The 19,815-nt window shown below is 36.2% G+C and overlaps 1 protein-coding gene across 1 annotated transcript; it reads right to left on the reverse strand.

Moving 5' to 3' along the window:
- Positions 1 to 8,206: 8,206 nt before the first annotated feature.
- On the reverse strand, positions 8,207 to 14,193 carry LOC141250990 (uncharacterized). The gene is made up of 14 exons (XM_073670172.1): positions 14,151 to 14,193; positions 13,472 to 13,584; positions 13,295 to 13,393; positions 13,158 to 13,214; positions 12,926 to 13,084; positions 12,757 to 12,841; positions 11,945 to 12,035; positions 11,710 to 11,874; positions 11,502 to 11,624; positions 11,127 to 11,199; positions 10,907 to 11,054; positions 9,830 to 10,824; positions 8,500 to 8,690; positions 8,207 to 8,408 (listed from the first exon to the last, which is right to left on the reverse strand). The coding sequence occupies exons 1-14, from the start codon at positions 14,191 to 14,193 to the stop codon at positions 8,207 to 8,209; spliced, it is 2,544 nt and encodes an 847-aa protein (XP_073526273.1).
- Positions 14,194 to 19,815: the final 5,622 nt, after the last annotated feature.

A 19,815-nucleotide genomic window follows, 5' to 3' on the forward strand; every position in this document is an offset into this window, starting at 1 on the left:
GGCCTAACTGTACATGTCTTAAAAACATCTCCAAAACAACACTGCAAAGATGTACCAACCTGTGCTGCAAAAAGTGAGGGCAAAACAACACTACAAAGAGGGAAAAAGAACACTGAAACAAACCAATTCCTACTATTCCAGCATCTCCAAAACAAACCAAATCCAACAACAACAAAATAACTCAAGTCATCCAACATCTCCAAAACAAACCAAAATCCAACAATTCTAGCAACAACAAAATAAACACAAGTTCATCCGACGTCTAAAAAACAAACCGAGTCCTACTAATCTTTCTTCGACTTTTTCTGCTTGCTCGACTTCTTCAAATGCGCACCAATCTGAGATGTGATAGTCATGATTGTAGGAGTACTTCCAGATCGTAGAGGATAGAATTTCTTAGCCTTCTTTCTTGGTGGAATTTGTTCGTCCACAACCTATAAGAAAATAATGAGTCAACTTATAAATAGTAAATGAGATCATAAATACAAATAATGTTACCAAAGGAGTCGATTGCGTAACATTTGAACATTGGATGTGCTCTTCATTTGCGAAAAAATCTGTCACATCTTCATTTGTAGAGCTCTCAAGCCTCACCTGATAACGGCATATAAGACCAACTTAGTTTTAGAAGTTTGCATTGATGTAAGTGGAATAATCTGAACAACTATCATACCTTTTTAATGTGCTTTCTCTTTTTTTGTAGCCATTCCATCTGGCTTTAGATTCGGGGGGTCTACCACCCTTGTTGGTCTTTGGTTGTGGTTGCTTGGGTGGATTTTTGCACTTGTTTCTGTAGTGACCCTCCTCTCTACAATGAGAACACTTGTTCTTTCCAAACTGATTTCTTTTTTGTTTTTCAACCTTGTTTTATCCTACCTCTCTTTTCTCTTCCTCTTAGGCCTCCCAGGTTGAACTACGAACTGTGGCGGTAGCGGTGGAACCTGATCAGATGGCTCCCATTGCTCTTGTCTGGGCATTGGATTGACAGTTTGGCCATATGCTCTCATGTAAGTATCCCTAATGTAATAGGGGTCAACAAACTGCACTACATTGGCTCTCCTCTTAAGAATGCAACATATCTCATGGCTACATGGAATTCCCGTAATGCCCCAAAGGTTGCAACCACAACTTCTTGCACCCAAATCTACAACATAACTCCTACTACCATGATCAACCTCATATTTGTCATCATTTCCATAGCATCTGCACTTACTCAAAGCTTCTTTCTTAGCAGTGTCAATCTTCTTCATAATTTCCGGAGTCACTGCACCACTGTGTTTAGCCATTTTAGTCCTCTTTGAAGAAACATCTTCATGAGTTTTCTTCTAATCCACTCACAGATGGAGAGAATAGGCATTTCTCTAGCCTCTAGGATACAACTGTTGAATGACTCAGATCCATTATTAAGTAGCATATCAGACTAACAGAAGTGATGGAAACCATGGAGAGACCATGTATGTGGGTCTTGTTTCATAAAATATTTGTATGCATCCTCATTCATGTCTTTGATTCTATTCATGCACTCAACAAAAATCAAAGGTTGTGGCGGCTCTCGTAGCAGCCCATACAACATCCTTATAAGATTTACCAGCCCACTTCTGCTTGAAATTGTTGTACATGTGTCTCACTCAAACCCTTGTATGTGCAGATGGTACAATCTCCTTTAAAGCCTCAACTAAACCATGTAATGCACAAGACATCATAAACTAAGCTACAAACATTGTAATTATGATATCACCTTCTGTCTATCAGACATGAAAGTGAGGTTGTTGGATCCTGTATCATGTATAAGGTTCTCCAGAAACCAACACCATGTCTCTTTGTTTTCTATTTCTACAACGGCATAAGCAAGAGGGAAAATGTTCTCATTTCCATCTTTAGCAATTGCACTAAAAACCTGCCCTTATATGCTCCTTTTCAAATGACATCCATCAATACAAATTATAGGTCTGCATCCCACCCTAAAGTCTTGCTTGCAAGCATCAAGACAAACATAAAATCTCTGAAACAAAGGCCTCTCCACTCTGATAGGTGCTGCACCTTAACAAATGCACTACTACCAGGATTCTACTTTAGAATGGTTAGTGCATAACTCCATATCTTCGCATACTGTTCTGGAGCATGACCTTGAGTGTTCATAATGGCCATCAACCTTGCCCTCCAACCTTGAGAGTATGTAATGTGCACACCATGATCTCTTTTCACAGTCTTGATGAATGACTTGATTCTCCATCTTGGATCTGTTCTGTAGGTTTCTAGATACTTTTCAGCAAGCCAAGCTGAACTTACCTTTGTATTCATATCTTTCCATCCACATTCATGATTTGTATCAAAGGACTTCAATTGAAAGCTACCATCATTTCCCATCTTCCTTGCACAAGCTTTGAACTTACATAAGCTTTTTTTGCAAACACACCTCATTCTTCCATGGGCAAAAGGACATTTACACTTTCTCTTGCAATAAGTTGTGACTCTATTCTTGTCATTATGCAAATAATAATAATCAAATCCACTCTCAACAACAAACCGCCTCAATGCTTTCTAAACAATTCGTTGAACCAAAATTGCATACCAACTTTAAGACAATAGGTCTCTTAAAATCAACCAAAGGATTGAATTCGGGATACCTTTGTTTACCTTCATCCTCGGATCATGAATAGCTTAAATAACCATCTGAGTCATGTACCTTATGAAAGTTATCATCACCAGAAGATAACCTTCCTCTCTGACAACTATTGCAGATTCGTCATTTCCTGCATCGTCATCAACATCAATGTTGTCTCTATAGACCTTGTCATCATCTGAATCATCACTAGCAAACACAATATATGTTTCATCAATGGATATATCATCACCTTCACCACCTACCTCTCCATCAGTATCAGTCTCTTCACCACATGAATCTGCACTGTCGATCTCAACTAAATCATCATCTGAATCAAACTCTGAATTTGACTCTCCTTCCTCTAGATCCGAGTTCAATTGTGTCTGCTGCGATATGTAAGGTGCTTTAGGGTTGGATGGAGTTAGCAAGTGGGTAGATGAAGGTGTTAGTAGGGCTCTATGTAATATGGGTTGTGATGAAATATAGCTCTCCCTAATCGGGCTGGACTTATGTCATTCGGTTGGACAACATAGACATGCATTGTTTTATTCTTGCCAACATTAATTGCACGTTTCGACAATGCCAACATTTGTTCGTAATCGCATCAGGCCTTCATTCAATGACATACTAGGCTTTGAATACCAAAGTTCTTCAATCAAATCAATTCCCAAACTAGCTTCTAACACCACAACTTCAAGTTCAAACCTTAATAACAAATCCGGATAAACTTCTTTCTTGAAAAGAACACCCTTTTCCTATAACAGAGATGTCCAGTGTCATTCTTGTAGAACTCTCCTCCATACATAAACCTAATTGACAGAGATATATGAAATAATGTACAACCATATATTAGTCAATAATAAAACCACATATGCATAATTACACATTAGACAATATGCTGACTATGAAAACCACTTATACATATGCTGACTAGAATCAAAGACATGAATGAGGACTAGAATCAAAGTTGTGGGTCGTAGTCAATAATAAAATAGAGGCTAGAGAAATGTCTAATTATGCATAATGTCTAATTAGTCTATGAAAATAAATATATGGATGCATAAGTGACTAGAATCAAAAGTTGTGGATCTTAGTCAATAATAAAACCATTTAGTCATTGGTTACAGAGGATAGGAAAGCTAGACTAAAGAAGATTATGGTTGGAATTGACATATGTTGAGTATGAAAACCATTTATGCATATGTTGACTTTAAAAAATACAATTCATGACTAGACTAAAGAACATTATTTTGCATTGGACAAAATATTAAACTAAAGAATATTATTTATCATTGGATGGTCTAAAGTACATTATCTAGGTCAACAGATTTTTTTTTCCATTGGCCAACCTCAGTATACAATAATTGGGCAACAGATTAGCATTTCTTCACCAAATTTCTGCTTTAAATTGCTCTACAAAGAGCAACCTCAGTATACAATAATTGGGCAACAGTATGATTTAGGTCAACAATTTTTTTTTCATTGGCCAACCTCAGTATACAATAATTGGGCAACAAATTAGCATTTCTTCACCAAATTTCTGCTTGAAATTTCTCTACAAAGAGCTGCTAGTCTTCAGTATACAATAATCCAATTTCAAGTAAAAAAACAGATTTCATTACTCCCAAATCACCGAGATCACAAATTCAGAAATTAGGGTTAATGTTGGAGGAGAAGGGTTGGATTTACTGGAAGCGAACTGCAGAGGAGCAAGGCGAGGAGAAGAAATAATGAAGAGACGAAGACGAACGGAAACAGAGGAGGCGACGACGGAGGGAATACAGCAGCTGCAGAGGCGACGACAGAATACAGAGGCGGCGAAGACGAGGCGAGAACTGCAGACGAGGCGGCGAAGACGAGGAGAAAGGATTAAACGAAGAGGCGAAGAAGATTGAAAACTGCAGAGGCTACGCTAGGCTAAAGATCGAGCACTGGAAGAGAACGGCTGAAGATCGAGCACTGGAAGAGAACACTGGAGATCGAGCACTGGAAGAGAAACATCGAGCAGATGAAGAAAAGAAATAAACTTAATTCTGGGTGGGTTTGTTTTTTAAGGCCTTTATTTGTTTGGGGTTAAAGTAGGGTGGGTTTGGTTTTTTAATTTTTAATTTTTAATTTTCAATTATTGAACCAGTTTGGGTTGGGTTTATTCAAGAACCGGTATTAAATGTTAGTGGGTGTGACATTGAAGACAAAAACTTAATTTTGGGTGGTTTAAAATAATCAGCTCAGATAGGGGTGGTTTTCCGAAAAAAGTCCTATGAATTAATAAAACTATAAAGGCTTATTCTCGATGTAATAGTCGATGATAACTCCTCTGACTATTAAGATCGGGTGGCTCTGCGGTAGAAGTTGCAGAGGGAAGAACGGTTTTTGTAAAGGAAGCTGCATAGGGAAGAATGGTTTAAAGAGAAAGAACGGTTTGATTTTATGTGTAAGAGTCTAAGAACACCTGCAATGGTTAACTCTTAATTATTTTATGATATTAATCTAAGAGCTGGAGTTTATTACGGTATTGCTTGATTTTCTATGCAAAGATGACATTACTTGTGAAAGAGCATAAAATAGTTAGTGACTTCGACTTCGTCTCCGGTTAATTGTTCACCTAATTCTTTGTAACTTTAAACCTTGAGTCTTAAATTTTTTAATAATATTCAATTATTAATAAATTATATGTCAGAAATCATATATTTTAGTTTTTTTTCTAATAAATAAGCATTTTTCCTCAAAAGTATAAGCATTTGCATCTCTTAAGACTATAAACATTTTTTCCACTTAGTTACATATTTTGTTTTCCTTATAAACATTTTTTCAAATCTAAAACAAATATTTTTTTATTAAATCATATGGTTTAGAAAACTTACAGTGAAACTATTTTTCAACTTATTTCTAAACAAATTTTATTTTCTCATATTGTTCATCTTTTTCGTAAATAATCACTGAACCAGCGGGATGAAGCAGTTGCTTCAACATCAATTACAGGTTTGTTTGACAATCTATTTATAAAGACTTTATATCAAATAAACAATTATCCTCTTATTTATTTCTTTTTCCAAAGTTTCACACATTTTAATAATTCAAAGAATATTTTTCAAGAAAAGTTACAAGATATCTGTATAAAGTTTTTATAAATACATTCTCAAACAAATCCTAACTTTTTTGGAACTTCTTATTTGGTAGTCCATGTAATTCATGAACTTGGCTCTAAATCTTAGCCTCAGTTGGTTTTAATGTTTAGGAGCGTTCAAGGAGCATTCCAACAAAAAACAACGCACAGCCATGAAGTTCTAGAAGGTGACAACAACATTGAACCTATATTAAGAAAAATAAGGAACATGTACATGAACGTCTTTACAAAGAATATTTCACTAAAAATATGATTTATCAAGTTAATTAATGTCTTCGGCATAGGTTCAGAATGAACAAGGAAGCTTTCATGCCGACCGTGAAAAAGCTTGATAACGGAATTAAGCACTTTCAATAAGTGTTAGATGCACTAGACATACTTGGTATACTACATTGCAAAAAATTAGTAATACCATTAATATGTTGGCATATAGATCTGTCACTGGTGCTTATGATGAGTATTTTTGCCTTTTCTACAGGAATTGCAAGACCAAGCTTGGTGGATTTTTTTATGCGATCATTATCTTTTTAGGTTGAGTATTTCAAGTGTTAAACCCAATAGACATAAAACGTCTATTGATTGTGGGAGAATCTCATGAATTTTCATGGATGTTAGGTAGCATTAATTACATGTGCTAAGATTTGAAAAAGTGTCCAAGTGCATGAAAAGGACAATAAACACGTGAAAATAATGGTCATCAGGCGATCATTTTAAAGTCGTTGCATCATGACTTGTGGTTCTTACATGCATTATTAGAACTCCATGTACGCATAATAAATTAATAATATTAATGTGTTATGAAAGATCTTTTGTTAGCAATAGCATTTTGGAAGGTAGAGCTCCAAACGTGAAATTACAGATGATATTATCTAGTTGATAGTATCTACCGCCTCGGGTGATAGTTGTCCGATCAATTAGGCTCTCTCAAGAACCTAAAGCCAAGTTAGCACAATGCGAAGAACCTGCTCCTAAATATTGTGGAAAAAGTATTTAGAGTATCAAAATCTCGTTTGTAATAGTTCGTAGCCAAGCACTGAGATTTTATCATGGATCGAAAGATAATGAAGACTCTTGCACCATATTGAATAATATGATTGTAGAAGATGAGTGAGATCCTTACAACTCTTGGATACGAAATCCCACAATTAGGTGAAGGAGCAAGTAGAGAGCCTACAAACATCGAAAACTCAAACTGGACATACTCTACCAACAAATGAACAAGTATGAATAACTTGCTCATTGTCAAACCCGTCATGAGAAGGGTTTATCTTCGAAATAGGATACAATACCAGCTTAAGGAAGTTTTAAATGAACAAATGTGGCAAAAATTTGGCGATGACTAGGTTCTTCCGATTTGTATGCATGATATTTGTATGGTGTATCATCTCATTATTTTGTCTGACCTCTAATGTGTCATGTTTGGATCTCTTTAAAACATCCTCCCATTAGCAAAGCAAGAGTGTGCATAACTTGATTAGATGAAATAGTTTCAAAAATATTTCAGTACGATTAGAAGAAAGCCCGCCAATGGTAAGAGCTACAACGGGAGGTGCGTTAAGAGACGCCAATGGTAAGCGGTAAAGTGGTTTTGTTCACTTAGTTGGGTATATTTCGGTTCCCATGGGTGAGTTATGAGGGATTGTGTCCGGCATGTCTCTTACTTGGACACGTAGCTGAGGAGAGTTTGTTTAGAAACAGACTCACATATGTCAGTTCTGCTACTAAACGAACTCATGGATCGATATAACCCCCTCGCTTGTCTTGTCGCTAAGACTTCCTACATAGGGATTGGTCCGTCATATCTTCAGAACCTCTGGTGTCGCCAAGACTTCCTACATAGGGATTGGTCCGTCATATCTTCAAAACACTTCCAGAGGTTGTCCTGGAGTTGTTGCTTGATGACCAGTGGGTATGAGCTACTCTGTCTAGTTTTGTTATAGCTCACACTTACGGGAGTACCATCTCTCCTCCCTTAAAAAAGAAGAAAGTCCACCAATCCAGCCTCCTGAGTTGTCTGCTTACCGTGTGCTTTTCGCCAACACCGGATGTGCCTATAGAGACGCCTTTTCTATGCACATGCAGAAACAGCTTACTAAAGGCTACCACCTTGGCATCGCTGAGTTTGTATATATGTTGCTTCTACAATATGGCAAGTCCGAAGATATCAATTGTCATGGGAATTATGCATAATGTGTTGTTTCGTTAGAAGTGCCGAGTATTTTGGCATACCAATCCAAGAACTTCATCACTATTTGCTAGACTAGACACTTAAACACATCATATAACAAATTTTAAGCTGAAGCCATGGGAAGCCCAGTGCACTGCAGTAGTACTAGATTTACAATATTCAACTCAGCTTGCAGCTCCACATAATCTAAACAACATACATATCACAGAGTAAGAGTATCATCAAGTCATGGACAGCTTACTATAACCTTCCGACTTGTTTATGTATATGTGCTACGACATGGTGATTAGTAATGGAAAGATCCCATAGACGCTAAGCCGTTGCTGCTAATTCTAGAGGCATGTTGAGTCATGTAGTCATCTCCAATGCCGCTGTAAATCGCAGGACTGGAGTTAGATTGCGGAAGATCAAAACCTTCTTCCTTGCCCATCTGCTGCACGTCTTGGGGGGATAGTATCTTGATGACCGAAACATTGTTGACAAACTCCCTGCAAAATTTGAGTTATCAGGAACTATGAAACTTAAGAACCTCAACAAATACAGGGAAGGGCGAATGGATAAAAGGGAATAGGAACTTACTGCCAAGGGTCGTCGCCAAGAAGGAGAATGTCATTCTCATGGTCAACAAATACAAGCTGCCAGCCTGATCTCATAGAGTCCTCAAGTTGGCCTTCAAGACCAAACATGCGACCAAGTTCACCACGGAGTTCATGGTAACTACTGAATTTTGATATATCCAGTGAACGCCCAAATGAACCTGGCTTCTGAACCTGTCAGCAAGTTAAGAATTGAACATTTAATCTTAAGATTGTTTTGGTTGCATAATCTCACCGTTTTATACAACACGGACTAAATAAGCAAGCATAAACACAAACAAACTACTCTAATTCCTCCTTACAAATCCACATATATTTTTTGACACTATATATACATCAGCCATCAAGTAAATGAGGGGAACAGACACATGTAAAATATGTTCATAGCTTGACTTGGCTAGAGTTCTTCTTCCCTTTTGCTAAATGAAGTAACTGATGTAGGCCAAATCTTCTGAATCGCACATAATATTCCAAATCTTAGTTTTAAAAAGTGTGAAGCGCACTAAAGCTCAAGACCTCGGGCTAAAGCTTTTTTCTAAAGCGCAAAAAAGCGCAAGCTTTTCGTAGGCGAAGCACACCTCAATTACATAATACTGTATATAAAATGCATGAAATCAAAAGAAGAAGCATATTTCATAAATTGAAAGTCTAATATCCTTACACAAAGACATAGATAAGTATAATCCATATGTTTATCATCAAATAAAAGATAAAAGAGAAAGCAATAAGGTTTTCGAGCTTGTAGAAGCCAAACCCTAACTCTTTTAAGTTCTGTTTTCTCGTTTGCGTGCTAAAAAAGCGCATAGAAGCGTAAGAATATGGGCTTCAGTGCGAAGCGCGCTTAAAATGAGCTTTTTAAAACTAAGGCCTTGTTTAGTCCAGTCTTTACAAAGACTTTATTTGAAAAAAGTACTTTTTCCTATCTTGACATGTTTCCTATATCTCACAAAATTCAAAATTCAAACACATCATTCTTCTTTATAAATAAAAAAGTCTTATAAAGACCTTATCAATAAGGTACCAAACAAACCCTAAGTTCCAAATTCACTTATCTTCAGAAAGCACAAGCATTAGTCGCCAGTTTAGTATAGGATCCAGGAGATATATCTGACGCATGTAATATATGATCATTGTTTGACATGTTCTCTTCTGAGATCTTCTCGTACAGCTACAGCCCTTAATTTGTTTATAACTTACTTTTTCTCTTCATTAAAGACATTTTAGTCTTTACTAATTCTTCACTGCAAGAAAAATCTATCCATGACCTAGCCCAAACATTATAGACCAGTACATGTGAGAGAGGATGAACTCACCTTAACAAATGTTCTGGATGGTGGGTTTGCTTGGTCCACGTGTTCCGAGGACTGCAAGAAACCTGACTCATCTACACAACTGGTAGTTGTCATATCAGAACCAGGTGGGAAATCAACTTCAGCAGAATCGGGAAAACCATAAGGCACTGACAGTGAATTGTTCTCACTGCCATTATCCACAACTGTAAGGTTCAGAAGCTCATTCTGTTGAATATTTGTAGGATACAACTGGTTTCTACTGCTATTATTTCTAAGGTTCAGAAGATCACCCTGATCATTTTTCATGCCAAACGACAAATTATTATGCATAGCACCAACATCCTGATACGCAGAGAAGTCTCTACTGACGAATGGTGGAAACAAGGAAGACAACTCAGAGATAGGTTGAGCAGCATCACAAGGAAGCTGAGGTTCAATTACAGCTGGCTTAGAAGATAAAGTAGCAGAAGAAATCAGAGGGCTAGAGTTAGGTAGACTGAACAATTGAGATCCTCCCTCATGAGAGTATGCGGTGCTAGAAAACATCTGTTGTCCACTTGCTGAAGGAATTGTTTGTGATGTCACTGCCTGAGGGTTTGGCATACATTGATCAGAATAGGGAAGGTGTAATTGTTCTTGTTGTTGAAGTGGCTGTTTTTGATGGTGTTGTTGATTATCATATGAATTGAAGTTCTGCATGAGAGTCTGGTGAGGTTGAGAATGATGCAGGGTCTGTTGCAAGAGTTGGTTTTGAGCTATAGAGGAATTCTGATTTTGCTGAAACTGCAGAAGAGAATGATTTGGCCGCTTAGCTATGTTCATTGGATCTTGGAGATTAGAAGAGGCTATTGTTTGATATATCTCTGGATGTAGACCGAGCAACGTGGTAGTATCTAGTCTTGGTGGTTGCATCCAAGGTGCAAGTCCAAAGCCTTGAAAGTTTATAGATGGCAAGGAACGGTCTCCAACCTCTCTTTGGAGCCACATCATCTGGGACATATCACCATCATTAAAACCTAAAAAAAGACAGAAAGAAATTGATAAGAAGAGGGGTCGGGAGGGTTGAATTTCAGCAATTAATATTTTAAAAAAATTAACCTGAAAAGGATGGAAGACCAGATGGCCAGGGCCGTTTTAAGCGTAGAGGAAATGGAGAAGGATACATTGGGAAGGTTGTCAATGGTTCAATCTCCCATAGGGAGACTCTGGGTTGCCTATCTCCAGCAGTAGATTCATCCCAACCAACCTGCAGTTAAAGGTTGGTATAGTCATTTATTTCTCTAGGCATCAATGATAAACTCAGAAAGAGACAACAAACCTTCACCGAGCGCCAATGAGAATTCTTCCAACGAGGATCTAAATCGCTAATATCAGTAATTGTTCCCATGTACCTAATGTCAAGCACATAATCAGAACAAAATATCTTTTCCATTTGAAACACAGTTTCTTGAAAAATACAATCCAACCGTTTAAAAGATTTGTTACGAAACTGCAACATACATGCTATATTGGCTTACAGAACAGACACTTGCAAAGGTAATATTTTTTTTTCCTTTAGCGATGAGAGAGAAGTGTCATATGTATACAGTGGGTGAATTCAAACAGTTCTTTTTACTGAAATAAAAACATTTGCCATAATATTGGCTGATCAATCAGTTGTGTCCACTGTAAGCTGCACATAGATTAGCCTTACCTGCGAACACTTGATTCTTCTGTTTCAAACAGCATCCTGAAACGCATTCCCACTGACACACGGGTATGATAGACTGTTTTGACATACTTTGCCAGGGGAACCACAAATTCCGATGGACAAGCCCTGCAAGTGGAAAGGTTTGTCCCAAAAACTTCACTAAATACACCACATGTAGATAGTGGATGTATAATTGGAAATAAAATAAAACCTTGGATTGTAAAATATGGAGAAACGACTATTTGTCGCTGCTGCATGTGCAGCCGCAGCTAGAAGTCCTATGTGCATGCTATCACTTGACAAAACGGACGAAGGCATGACAGTTTGTGGACGGTTAGCACGTCGAATTCCAAGGAGTAGCTGATTTTTCTCATTCCTGAAGGTGAAGAAAAATTAGACAACTCGTCCACAATAGAAGGATATCTGCAAATCAGATATGTACTCACCATATAAATATGACAGCATCGCCAGCGACTAGTCTTTTTGCACTGACAAACACGCTCCATCCAGTTGTAAGAAGATGTCTTTTTGGCTGGCCTAGGATAGAAAACCATTAAACCAACTCTTAAATTAAAATGAAGAGAAGTTCCAGTAAGCTATGCTAAGAAATATCAGACAAACACAAGCAAAAATTGGACCGAGTAAAACACAGATTTAAGTTCACTAGTCTATCTACAGCTATGCATATACAACAATATACAAGTTGGGGTCAGTTTATCACTACAGAGGTAAAAGTTACGTAATAAACAGGCCCATTATTGTTAGTAGCGTTTTATTAGGGTTTAGGTAGCTTTAAATAAGAATTAGATTAAGATTAGAGATTATCCAGGGATCAATTAGGACGGCAGTGTGCCCTAGGCTCTTTGAAGGTGTGACTTCATTGAGATTCTACGTTTATCTTTCTTTAAGTTATCAATAACCGCAGTTAGTTTGTTAGTTTATCCTTCTGTCTAACAGTAAACCTGATCCAAATAAAAGGCTGACTGCCTGAGTTACCTGAATATATATCACAAGCTAGATATATTTATATAAGGCTACATACTATCATCAAACGAAAAGCAAAATACTTCACCAATCCATGCCTTATCAACTTTTTTAAAAAATGGACTATTTAAAAAATGATGAGGTCTACTAAGAACGCAACTTAAACAAGATAAATCAACAAGTAAAAATATAAACGCCTGGGAGCTAGATACATACATAACGTGACAGCTACAGAGAAATCGCCAGTCAAATAAACAACCATCAATAACCTTACCACGGAATATATGTCTAAATTTCCATTCATTATCATGAAGATCTCTAGCTATCAGTTCCTGAGCAGGAGGCGTTTTGGTGTAATCCTATAATAGAAACAAATCAACAAACAAATACGTCACCAGCTGAAATCTTTAATGGAAACAAAAAATTCATTTAATGAAACCTACAAGAGGAGGGAAAACTTTTTCGGCTGCTCTCCGAGGAACTGAAAATCCTCCATGAGTGCTTGTATCACTTGCAGTCAATGTTTTACAGAAATAGTTAGTTGGCTGTTTGCTAGGAGTGCCCAGTTCAGCAGGTAGTAAACAAACATCCTTTTGCTCTTGCTGCACAAAAAATTTATATATCAATAAGAGATCTAAAAAAATCATGTACTCTTTTTCTTTGCAGAAGACTTACAGGAGTAAGAGGCTGCAAGGTCATCTGAGCATATACTTCATCTGTCTCTATATCAGCCTGCATTTTGCACAATGCAATGACTTATGAAGACGCCATGAAAGCATAAGAGACTAAAAATCAAACCAAAAGCTACGCACATGCATGGTAACATCATGTAGCTGACAAATAAGTTGAGGAGGCAAGCCAGGATAGTTAGGAATCTGAGCATCTATATCCTTATTAGTTGAGACTGCAACCTGTGAAGTAAGAAAATATATCAGCAAGAACGTTAAGTCAAACTGAAAAATAAAGAAAGCAAGGTATTTAAGTCATGCCTGCTCACTATGACCCTGAGGGAAATAGACAACACGACTTCCGACAGGTGGAAGAGAGACAAGAGGGCCAGAACATGCATGCCACAGCTCAGAGTTCAAGCATTTCTTCTCCCCTGTACAATTGAACAAAAAACTTCACTTTCTAAATCAAGATCAGTAGAGGTAAATCTTACCTTTCAGAAGCTAAGAAAAGATATTTAGATAGTTGATCTTTGATAGCAATAGCAATTCACAAAACATCACTCTCACGTTTTCAGTTTCTAATCAGAATTTTTTAGTCAATAACCAGTTGGCAAAAAACATGACAACAATTTATATAGAAAGCACCTTAATTAAAAACTAAAGATGCAGTTTAAGGTTTAACGATCCGCGTCCAACTGTCATTAATGGATCAGGTAATAGAAACTTCCACTATCAATCTATCATTAATGCGTAAAACCTTTTACATGCTCACTTCGCATTTAATTCGTTTAGCATTTGTTATAGTCATAAATAACTCTCAATAGCTAGATCTTCTACAGAAACAGAGTAAATCTAGCTTAGAGAAACTGTCAAAGCGACAACAAAACAATGAAACTTCACAACACACTCAAAATAATCTCTTCCACCATTTTCGGTTGGTTCAGGAAAATCGAAAATCAATTAAAAATGGTTTGAAAGAGTTAGAAACATTCTTTACCTTCCTCTGCTTGCTGAGCCAGGCCTGAAGAAGACAATCTCATTCTGTAGAACAAACAACAAACCCTAAAACGCACACAAACTAAGAAACGTAAACGCAATTGGCAAAGTCAAGAAGAAGTTCCGTGCTGGAATCGGGAAAGCCGCCACCACCAACTCCCACAGTTAAGGAAAAAACCCTAGCTGAACCTAATAGCGGCTCATCCAAATCCAGTTCGACTACACCGGCCGATCCTTCCGAGCTTCATACGCTACTCAGATCTTCAAAACAAAAGCAGCTGGTGTTTCAACCGAGATTGAAGTAGGTTTCGATACAAAAGAGCGAGCTTCTAGGGATCGTTCTGTGTGAAGAATGAGGAGACGAAGGTAAGCTCGGAGAAAGAGAGGGGAAGGAAAAGCTATAGCTAGTTGTGCTTGTAGATCTCTTAGCTTATCGTGCTTTTTGCCATTTGTTAGTTTTTTTTATATATTTTGGTTTTCCTCAGTCTTCCAGCCATTTTTGTACAGTGAACTAGCATGTCAGCATGTGTAGGTACTAGGTACTCTCAACGGGAAAAAGAGAAGAAACGAAAAAAAGGTTTCTTGCAAGTATTTCCTATCCTCGTCATTCCTTTTTCTTTACTAAAACTGTTTTTTTAGGGTGTTGAATTTACACGTCAGTTTCAAATAGGAGTATTTTTTAAATTAAATGAAAACTTAATATATGTGTATTATCCAATATTATATGTATTATTCTAGTAATTAATACTCCATCAGTCTCATAATATAGTTTTCATTGTTATTTTGACATTATTCACAATCGAAGTTTATTTTCTCGATTCTTACTAATGTGTAAGAAAAAACATAGTCATGCGGGGTCTTGTTTGATTCGTCTTGATGAGCTTTTTAATAACATAATTTTTTTATAATTTATACTAACACATAATGATAGATATTAGCGATACAAAACGTGTATCGGCAAGTGTGTAAAAGCAAATAGAAACTACATTATGGAACAGAGGGAATATATGTGTATTTCGTTCGGTATATCATGTATTATTGATGTATTATTATCAGGTATTAAAGTGTATTAAAATTAGATAAATAATACCAAAAAAGCTGAGATTATACTCCGATACCAGTGCCACTCCCATTTTTCTCCATCCTCATTTCATTTCATCACTACTCTTTACCTCAACTAATCTAGCTCTTCCTCTTCTCCCAATCGTTCGAGCATCTCCCAAATCTAGCTCCTTCAAGAGTAACTTTGAGCTTCTCTCATTTGTTCGATAGTTGAAAGTAAATCTCACCTTCTTCCTCCTTCGTTCTACTTCACAAATTCCACCTCAGACGTAAACCCCAATTTTCAGATGTTAGAAATTTTGGCTAGAAATTATGAATAATCTCTTTTGTTCGTTCGTGCAAGGTATCTCCTCCTACTCCATTCATGCAAGGCAACCTCATCGCGAGGTATCTATCATTTGTTCGATTCTAGGTGTTTTTCCTCAGGGTGCTCAAGAAGGTAATCACTTGTTCCTTTTTCTCTTTAATTCCTTGAAGAATCTTAAAAGCAGTTAGTATTGAACCCTAGAATTTAAGAAGAGAAGAATTAAATTGAAGAACCCTAAATTCTAGGTAGCTTTTAATTTTAGAAGAACCCTTGAATTTTATAACCCTAAAACCAGTTGCTTGTTATTTCTGCTTTGAATTTAAGAACCCTTGAATGTTAGATTAAAGGAACATGTTCTTCATTTGACATATTGAACAAAATTTGAGACAACTATATTGATTGAGTGTTCAATCACGAAGCATTTACAAGCTATATATAGACAGTTCAACTAACTAACTTAACAACTCCTCTTCTTAGCCGTCATCATCATACGTCATTAGTTCACGGATATCTTAGTCATTCATCAACATTTCTTGAATTCTTAGTTTCAAGTATGTCATATTTATCTTCTAATTGCTTAGTTGAATGTATGGTTGAGTTGGTTTATTGGATTTGGATGTTTAAACTTTACATGGGTGTATGCGCTTTATTACTACTCTACAAACTTTGACTTATTAGACTTCATATCTAAGTTAAGAGCATATTATATTCTCTAATCTCTTTTTTTACTTGCGACATGTAAGGTTGATGCCTTTATGGTCATTATTTTTCTACTCCTTGTTTTATAAATGTGAGTTGGTTAGTTTATACTTTGCATTGGTTAGAATCGATATTTTCGAGTTGCTTGCAGCGAACTTTTCAACATGCTTGTTAAATGTGCACTGATGCGGGTGAATGTCTAAAAAAACTGGTGCGCAGTGACTACTTGTGTTTAACGAGCAAACATTTAGTTTGGTAAACACTTGGATAAGCTTATATCATTTGAAAAGATCATCGTAAAGAAACTTCGAATGCATTAAGAAGAACTTTGAAGACAAAGGAATAATTGACGATGAATCAGAAGATCGTCTTTCACGTTATCAAACCAGACATGGAAGTAGTATTATATAAGTATGTCAAGTCTACTAAATAAGAGGCAATAAAATCTTCTGCTTTGTTACCTCACAAAAAATAACGCATGAAAAGAGCTTTTGGGAAACTGGTCAAAGTGTGCTTGATTTTTGAATAATCATGTAAATCTCCAATGTCTTCCAAACTTTTTTATAGATATTGATGACTGCAATGTTTCCTAAAATCCAAAGTAGCAACAACCCTAATGTTGGAAAGGGAAGGAAGTGCCTCAGTTTGGATAATAATTGTGTTTTTTATTTTTATTTTTCCATGAATAAAATCTCCCATCTGTATTTCTTAAACGAATGCCCTTATTTTAATAGATCCGCCAAAATTAAATTTAACAAAATAATTATCTTTATTCTCCTAAATTAGATTTTTCTGATTGCTTGTTACTAGTGTAAAAAGAAGATAACTGTATATGATAATGATCTAAAGATGTTGAAAGGACATATTAATAATTTCAGAAGTAGGAGATTAATCACGTCTGAATATTTTATTATTCTTGGAATACCAAATGTTCCATCAAATAAAGAAGGCAATCTTAAAATCAGTGTTACTGTTAAGAACAACTCTGAGGAAGTAAAGAAATCATCGGTGTTCATGAAGTGGATTGATATTGAGCAAGCCTTATTAAGGCATTAAAATTTTGCAACGTAAGAGGACACTCATAAAAATTGTTTGTAGATTCTTGGTTATGGTCACACAAGACACAAATATTAGTAGCAGGAACATAATATATATTTAGCCGACCCGTAATGGGAAACCATATGTAAGCAAAGATCATTGATGATTCTTTTCTAAAGAGATTGAATGCACTTTTATTGAGAAACAAACACCAACAACTGAACTCCAAACTGGTTTATCACTCAAGTCAAAAGAAGGAAAATGCAGGTTTGACTATGAAAAATGGGAGAACTTGGAGTAATTTGGGGGTCTTCCAAGTCTTGTTGGAATAATGTAGTTGCTAACACTTTCTTCGTAGATGATATTATGACCAATATCTGAATGCGTCCCATTATCAACAATACGTCGTGATCCTTTTTTTAATCTTGATGTTAGGTTAAGGAACTTATTGAACTATCAATACAATTTGGTAGATTTATTCACATTTAGAATAAAATCATTTTTATAATCTTACCAAAATGTTTTCTTGGTGATGCATAATCTTTTAGTTGATTTTCATTTGTAAGACTTTGTTATTTTTTGAGGATATCCTAAGACCCCAATCCACCCTCATGTCAAGGTTTGTACGCTCCTAAATTATGAGAGAGTGAAAATTCTAAAGAATTGTTTATACATTGTCAATTCCTCATATGTTCCTATGGGAAGGAGGAATTATTGCATGATAAAATTGACTTTGGAGCAGAGATTAGATTGAATGAGAGCATATCGTCCAACCTGTGATAAAGATGAAAATTTCATCTTGTGAGCTGCTTTTTTATTTGTTGTTACAAAGTCATCAAAAACAATTTTCCTGATGCATCCTTCGACAAGGAATTCCCAACTATTTTCAAGTTTTGAAGTTAATTTTACATTGAGGATGTTGGCTAAGAAATTATCCGAAATGCTTGAGATATTTGAGGATAGTTGAAGGGAACTCTTATAGTAGTTAATGGATAACCCACTCCAAGTAGGGAATTTGTAAAAAAAAAAGTGCTCACTGTAATACATTTTTTGTGTACTTGTAGTTGCTAAAATAATAGTGTTGCCCATAAACCTCAATAGAGGAATTTTTAGTACCATTGGTCATGAGTTGGATTTCAATAGGCTTCTTTAGATTGAATGAGAATTATTAAAGAGACTTTGGTAAGATTTACGTACAATAATGAAGATAAAGGATCAATCGAATTCTCCTGACAAATTCCACTTGATAGTTTAAACTCAAGGCTAGGTTGGTTGTTAATAATCGTAGATAACCTTGTTGTTTCAATATAACTTCTGCTAAGTTGGAACCAGGTGCGCTATGCACCCATCCCACCGCAGTCACGCCCTGGCCTTTGTTTCTCTAGTGCGATCGCTTCTTCTTTTGCACGGTCAAACCTTCCTCTCTACAACAATCTTCTCTTCGTCTCCATCCTTATCCATATAATCCTGATGAATAATGCTATTGTACTGCAAGTTCCGGATTACAAGAATACGTCACATAACATCACCAAATTACCTATATATCATGCTAATAACCACTGGATGTGTTGTGCAGGATATCGCCTATCAGTAAGAAGCTGGATAGGTTTTGGAACAGAAAATCCAAGGTCAACAAGAAGACCATCCATCCATACAAGCTCACTTGCAGTAGTAGACATGCTCCGACATTCACTCTCAACATAATACTTAGACACGGTCTTTTGCTTCTTTGTTTTCCATGATATGAGATCATTGCAAAGGAAAACACAATATCATGTGTGAGAGAGACAAGTATATGGACAACTACCCCAATCAACATCACAGTAGACGGAGAGAGAGAGATTAGATACAACATGATAGACAAGGGAAGAATGCATAATGCTCTGAAGTAAGAAGTGAGCAACTTGCATATGAGGAGCAAAATATTTTCTTATTTCACAATAGACCGGAATGTGTTCAAATAGATTGTGAATAGATTCATGTAAACTTCACAATCATCTTTGTTTTCTTGAAGTTTACTTCATAATGGATCGGAATTTGTTCAAATAGATTATGAATAGCATATAAGAAAATTCAGATTTTTGAAGTATAGTAAGTTTTCTTGAACTAAATCATACAGATTGTGAAGTTTGTACCTTGGCAAAACGTCACATCAAATATTTTTGAAGCAATAAAAATGCTACTAGGAAAAGGTAATTGATGATGTTTTGCCAAGGTACAAACTTCACAGTCTATATGATTGAAAATAGATTCATGGAAACTATGTATATGTCTCATTTTAGTCAATGAAATATGACCAAAATGAGAATGTAATAGATGCAAAAGTTTAGATTTATTATTGACAGAATTAGTAAACGCGATAAAAGTAATGAAATTAAATGATGGGAATTTTGCAATTTGGTCCAACAGCTCATCATTGCTCCCATGATATAGCTTGTATAGGTCTCCTTCCTTTCTTCCACTAGCAAAATTTTGCTAGTTGAAAGGTACTTAATATAACAACCAATGTGACAAAACACAAAGATTTTGTACTAATTAGTCAAGAGTTTAGAAATAGAAA

The sequence above is a fragment of the Phyllobates terribilis genome, unplaced genomic scaffold (assembly GCF_046119375.1).
Source record: "Phyllobates terribilis strain yellow unplaced genomic scaffold, ASM4611937v1 Scaffold_6410__1_contigs__length_44712, whole genome shotgun sequence".
In the NCBI taxonomy this organism is placed as follows: domain Eukaryota; kingdom Metazoa; phylum Chordata; class Amphibia; order Anura; family Dendrobatidae; genus Phyllobates; species Phyllobates terribilis.

What these genes read in the sequence shown, in the direction of transcription:
- LOC141250990 (XM_073670172.1), bottom strand. Translation starts at nt 14,193, where the DNA reads ATGAGATTGTCTTCTTCAGGCCTGGCTCAGCAAGCAGAGGAAG. An exon ending in GGCTCAGCAAGCAGAGGAAG is followed by an intron (nt 13,585 to 14,150) that starts GTAAAGAATGTT and finishes TCAATTGTACAG; the next exon opens with GGGAGAAGAAATGCTTGAAC. An exon ending in TACATGATGTTACCATGCAT is followed by an intron (nt 13,215 to 13,294) that starts GTGCGTAGCTTT and finishes TGCAAAATGCAG; the next exon opens with GCTGATATAGAGACAGATGA.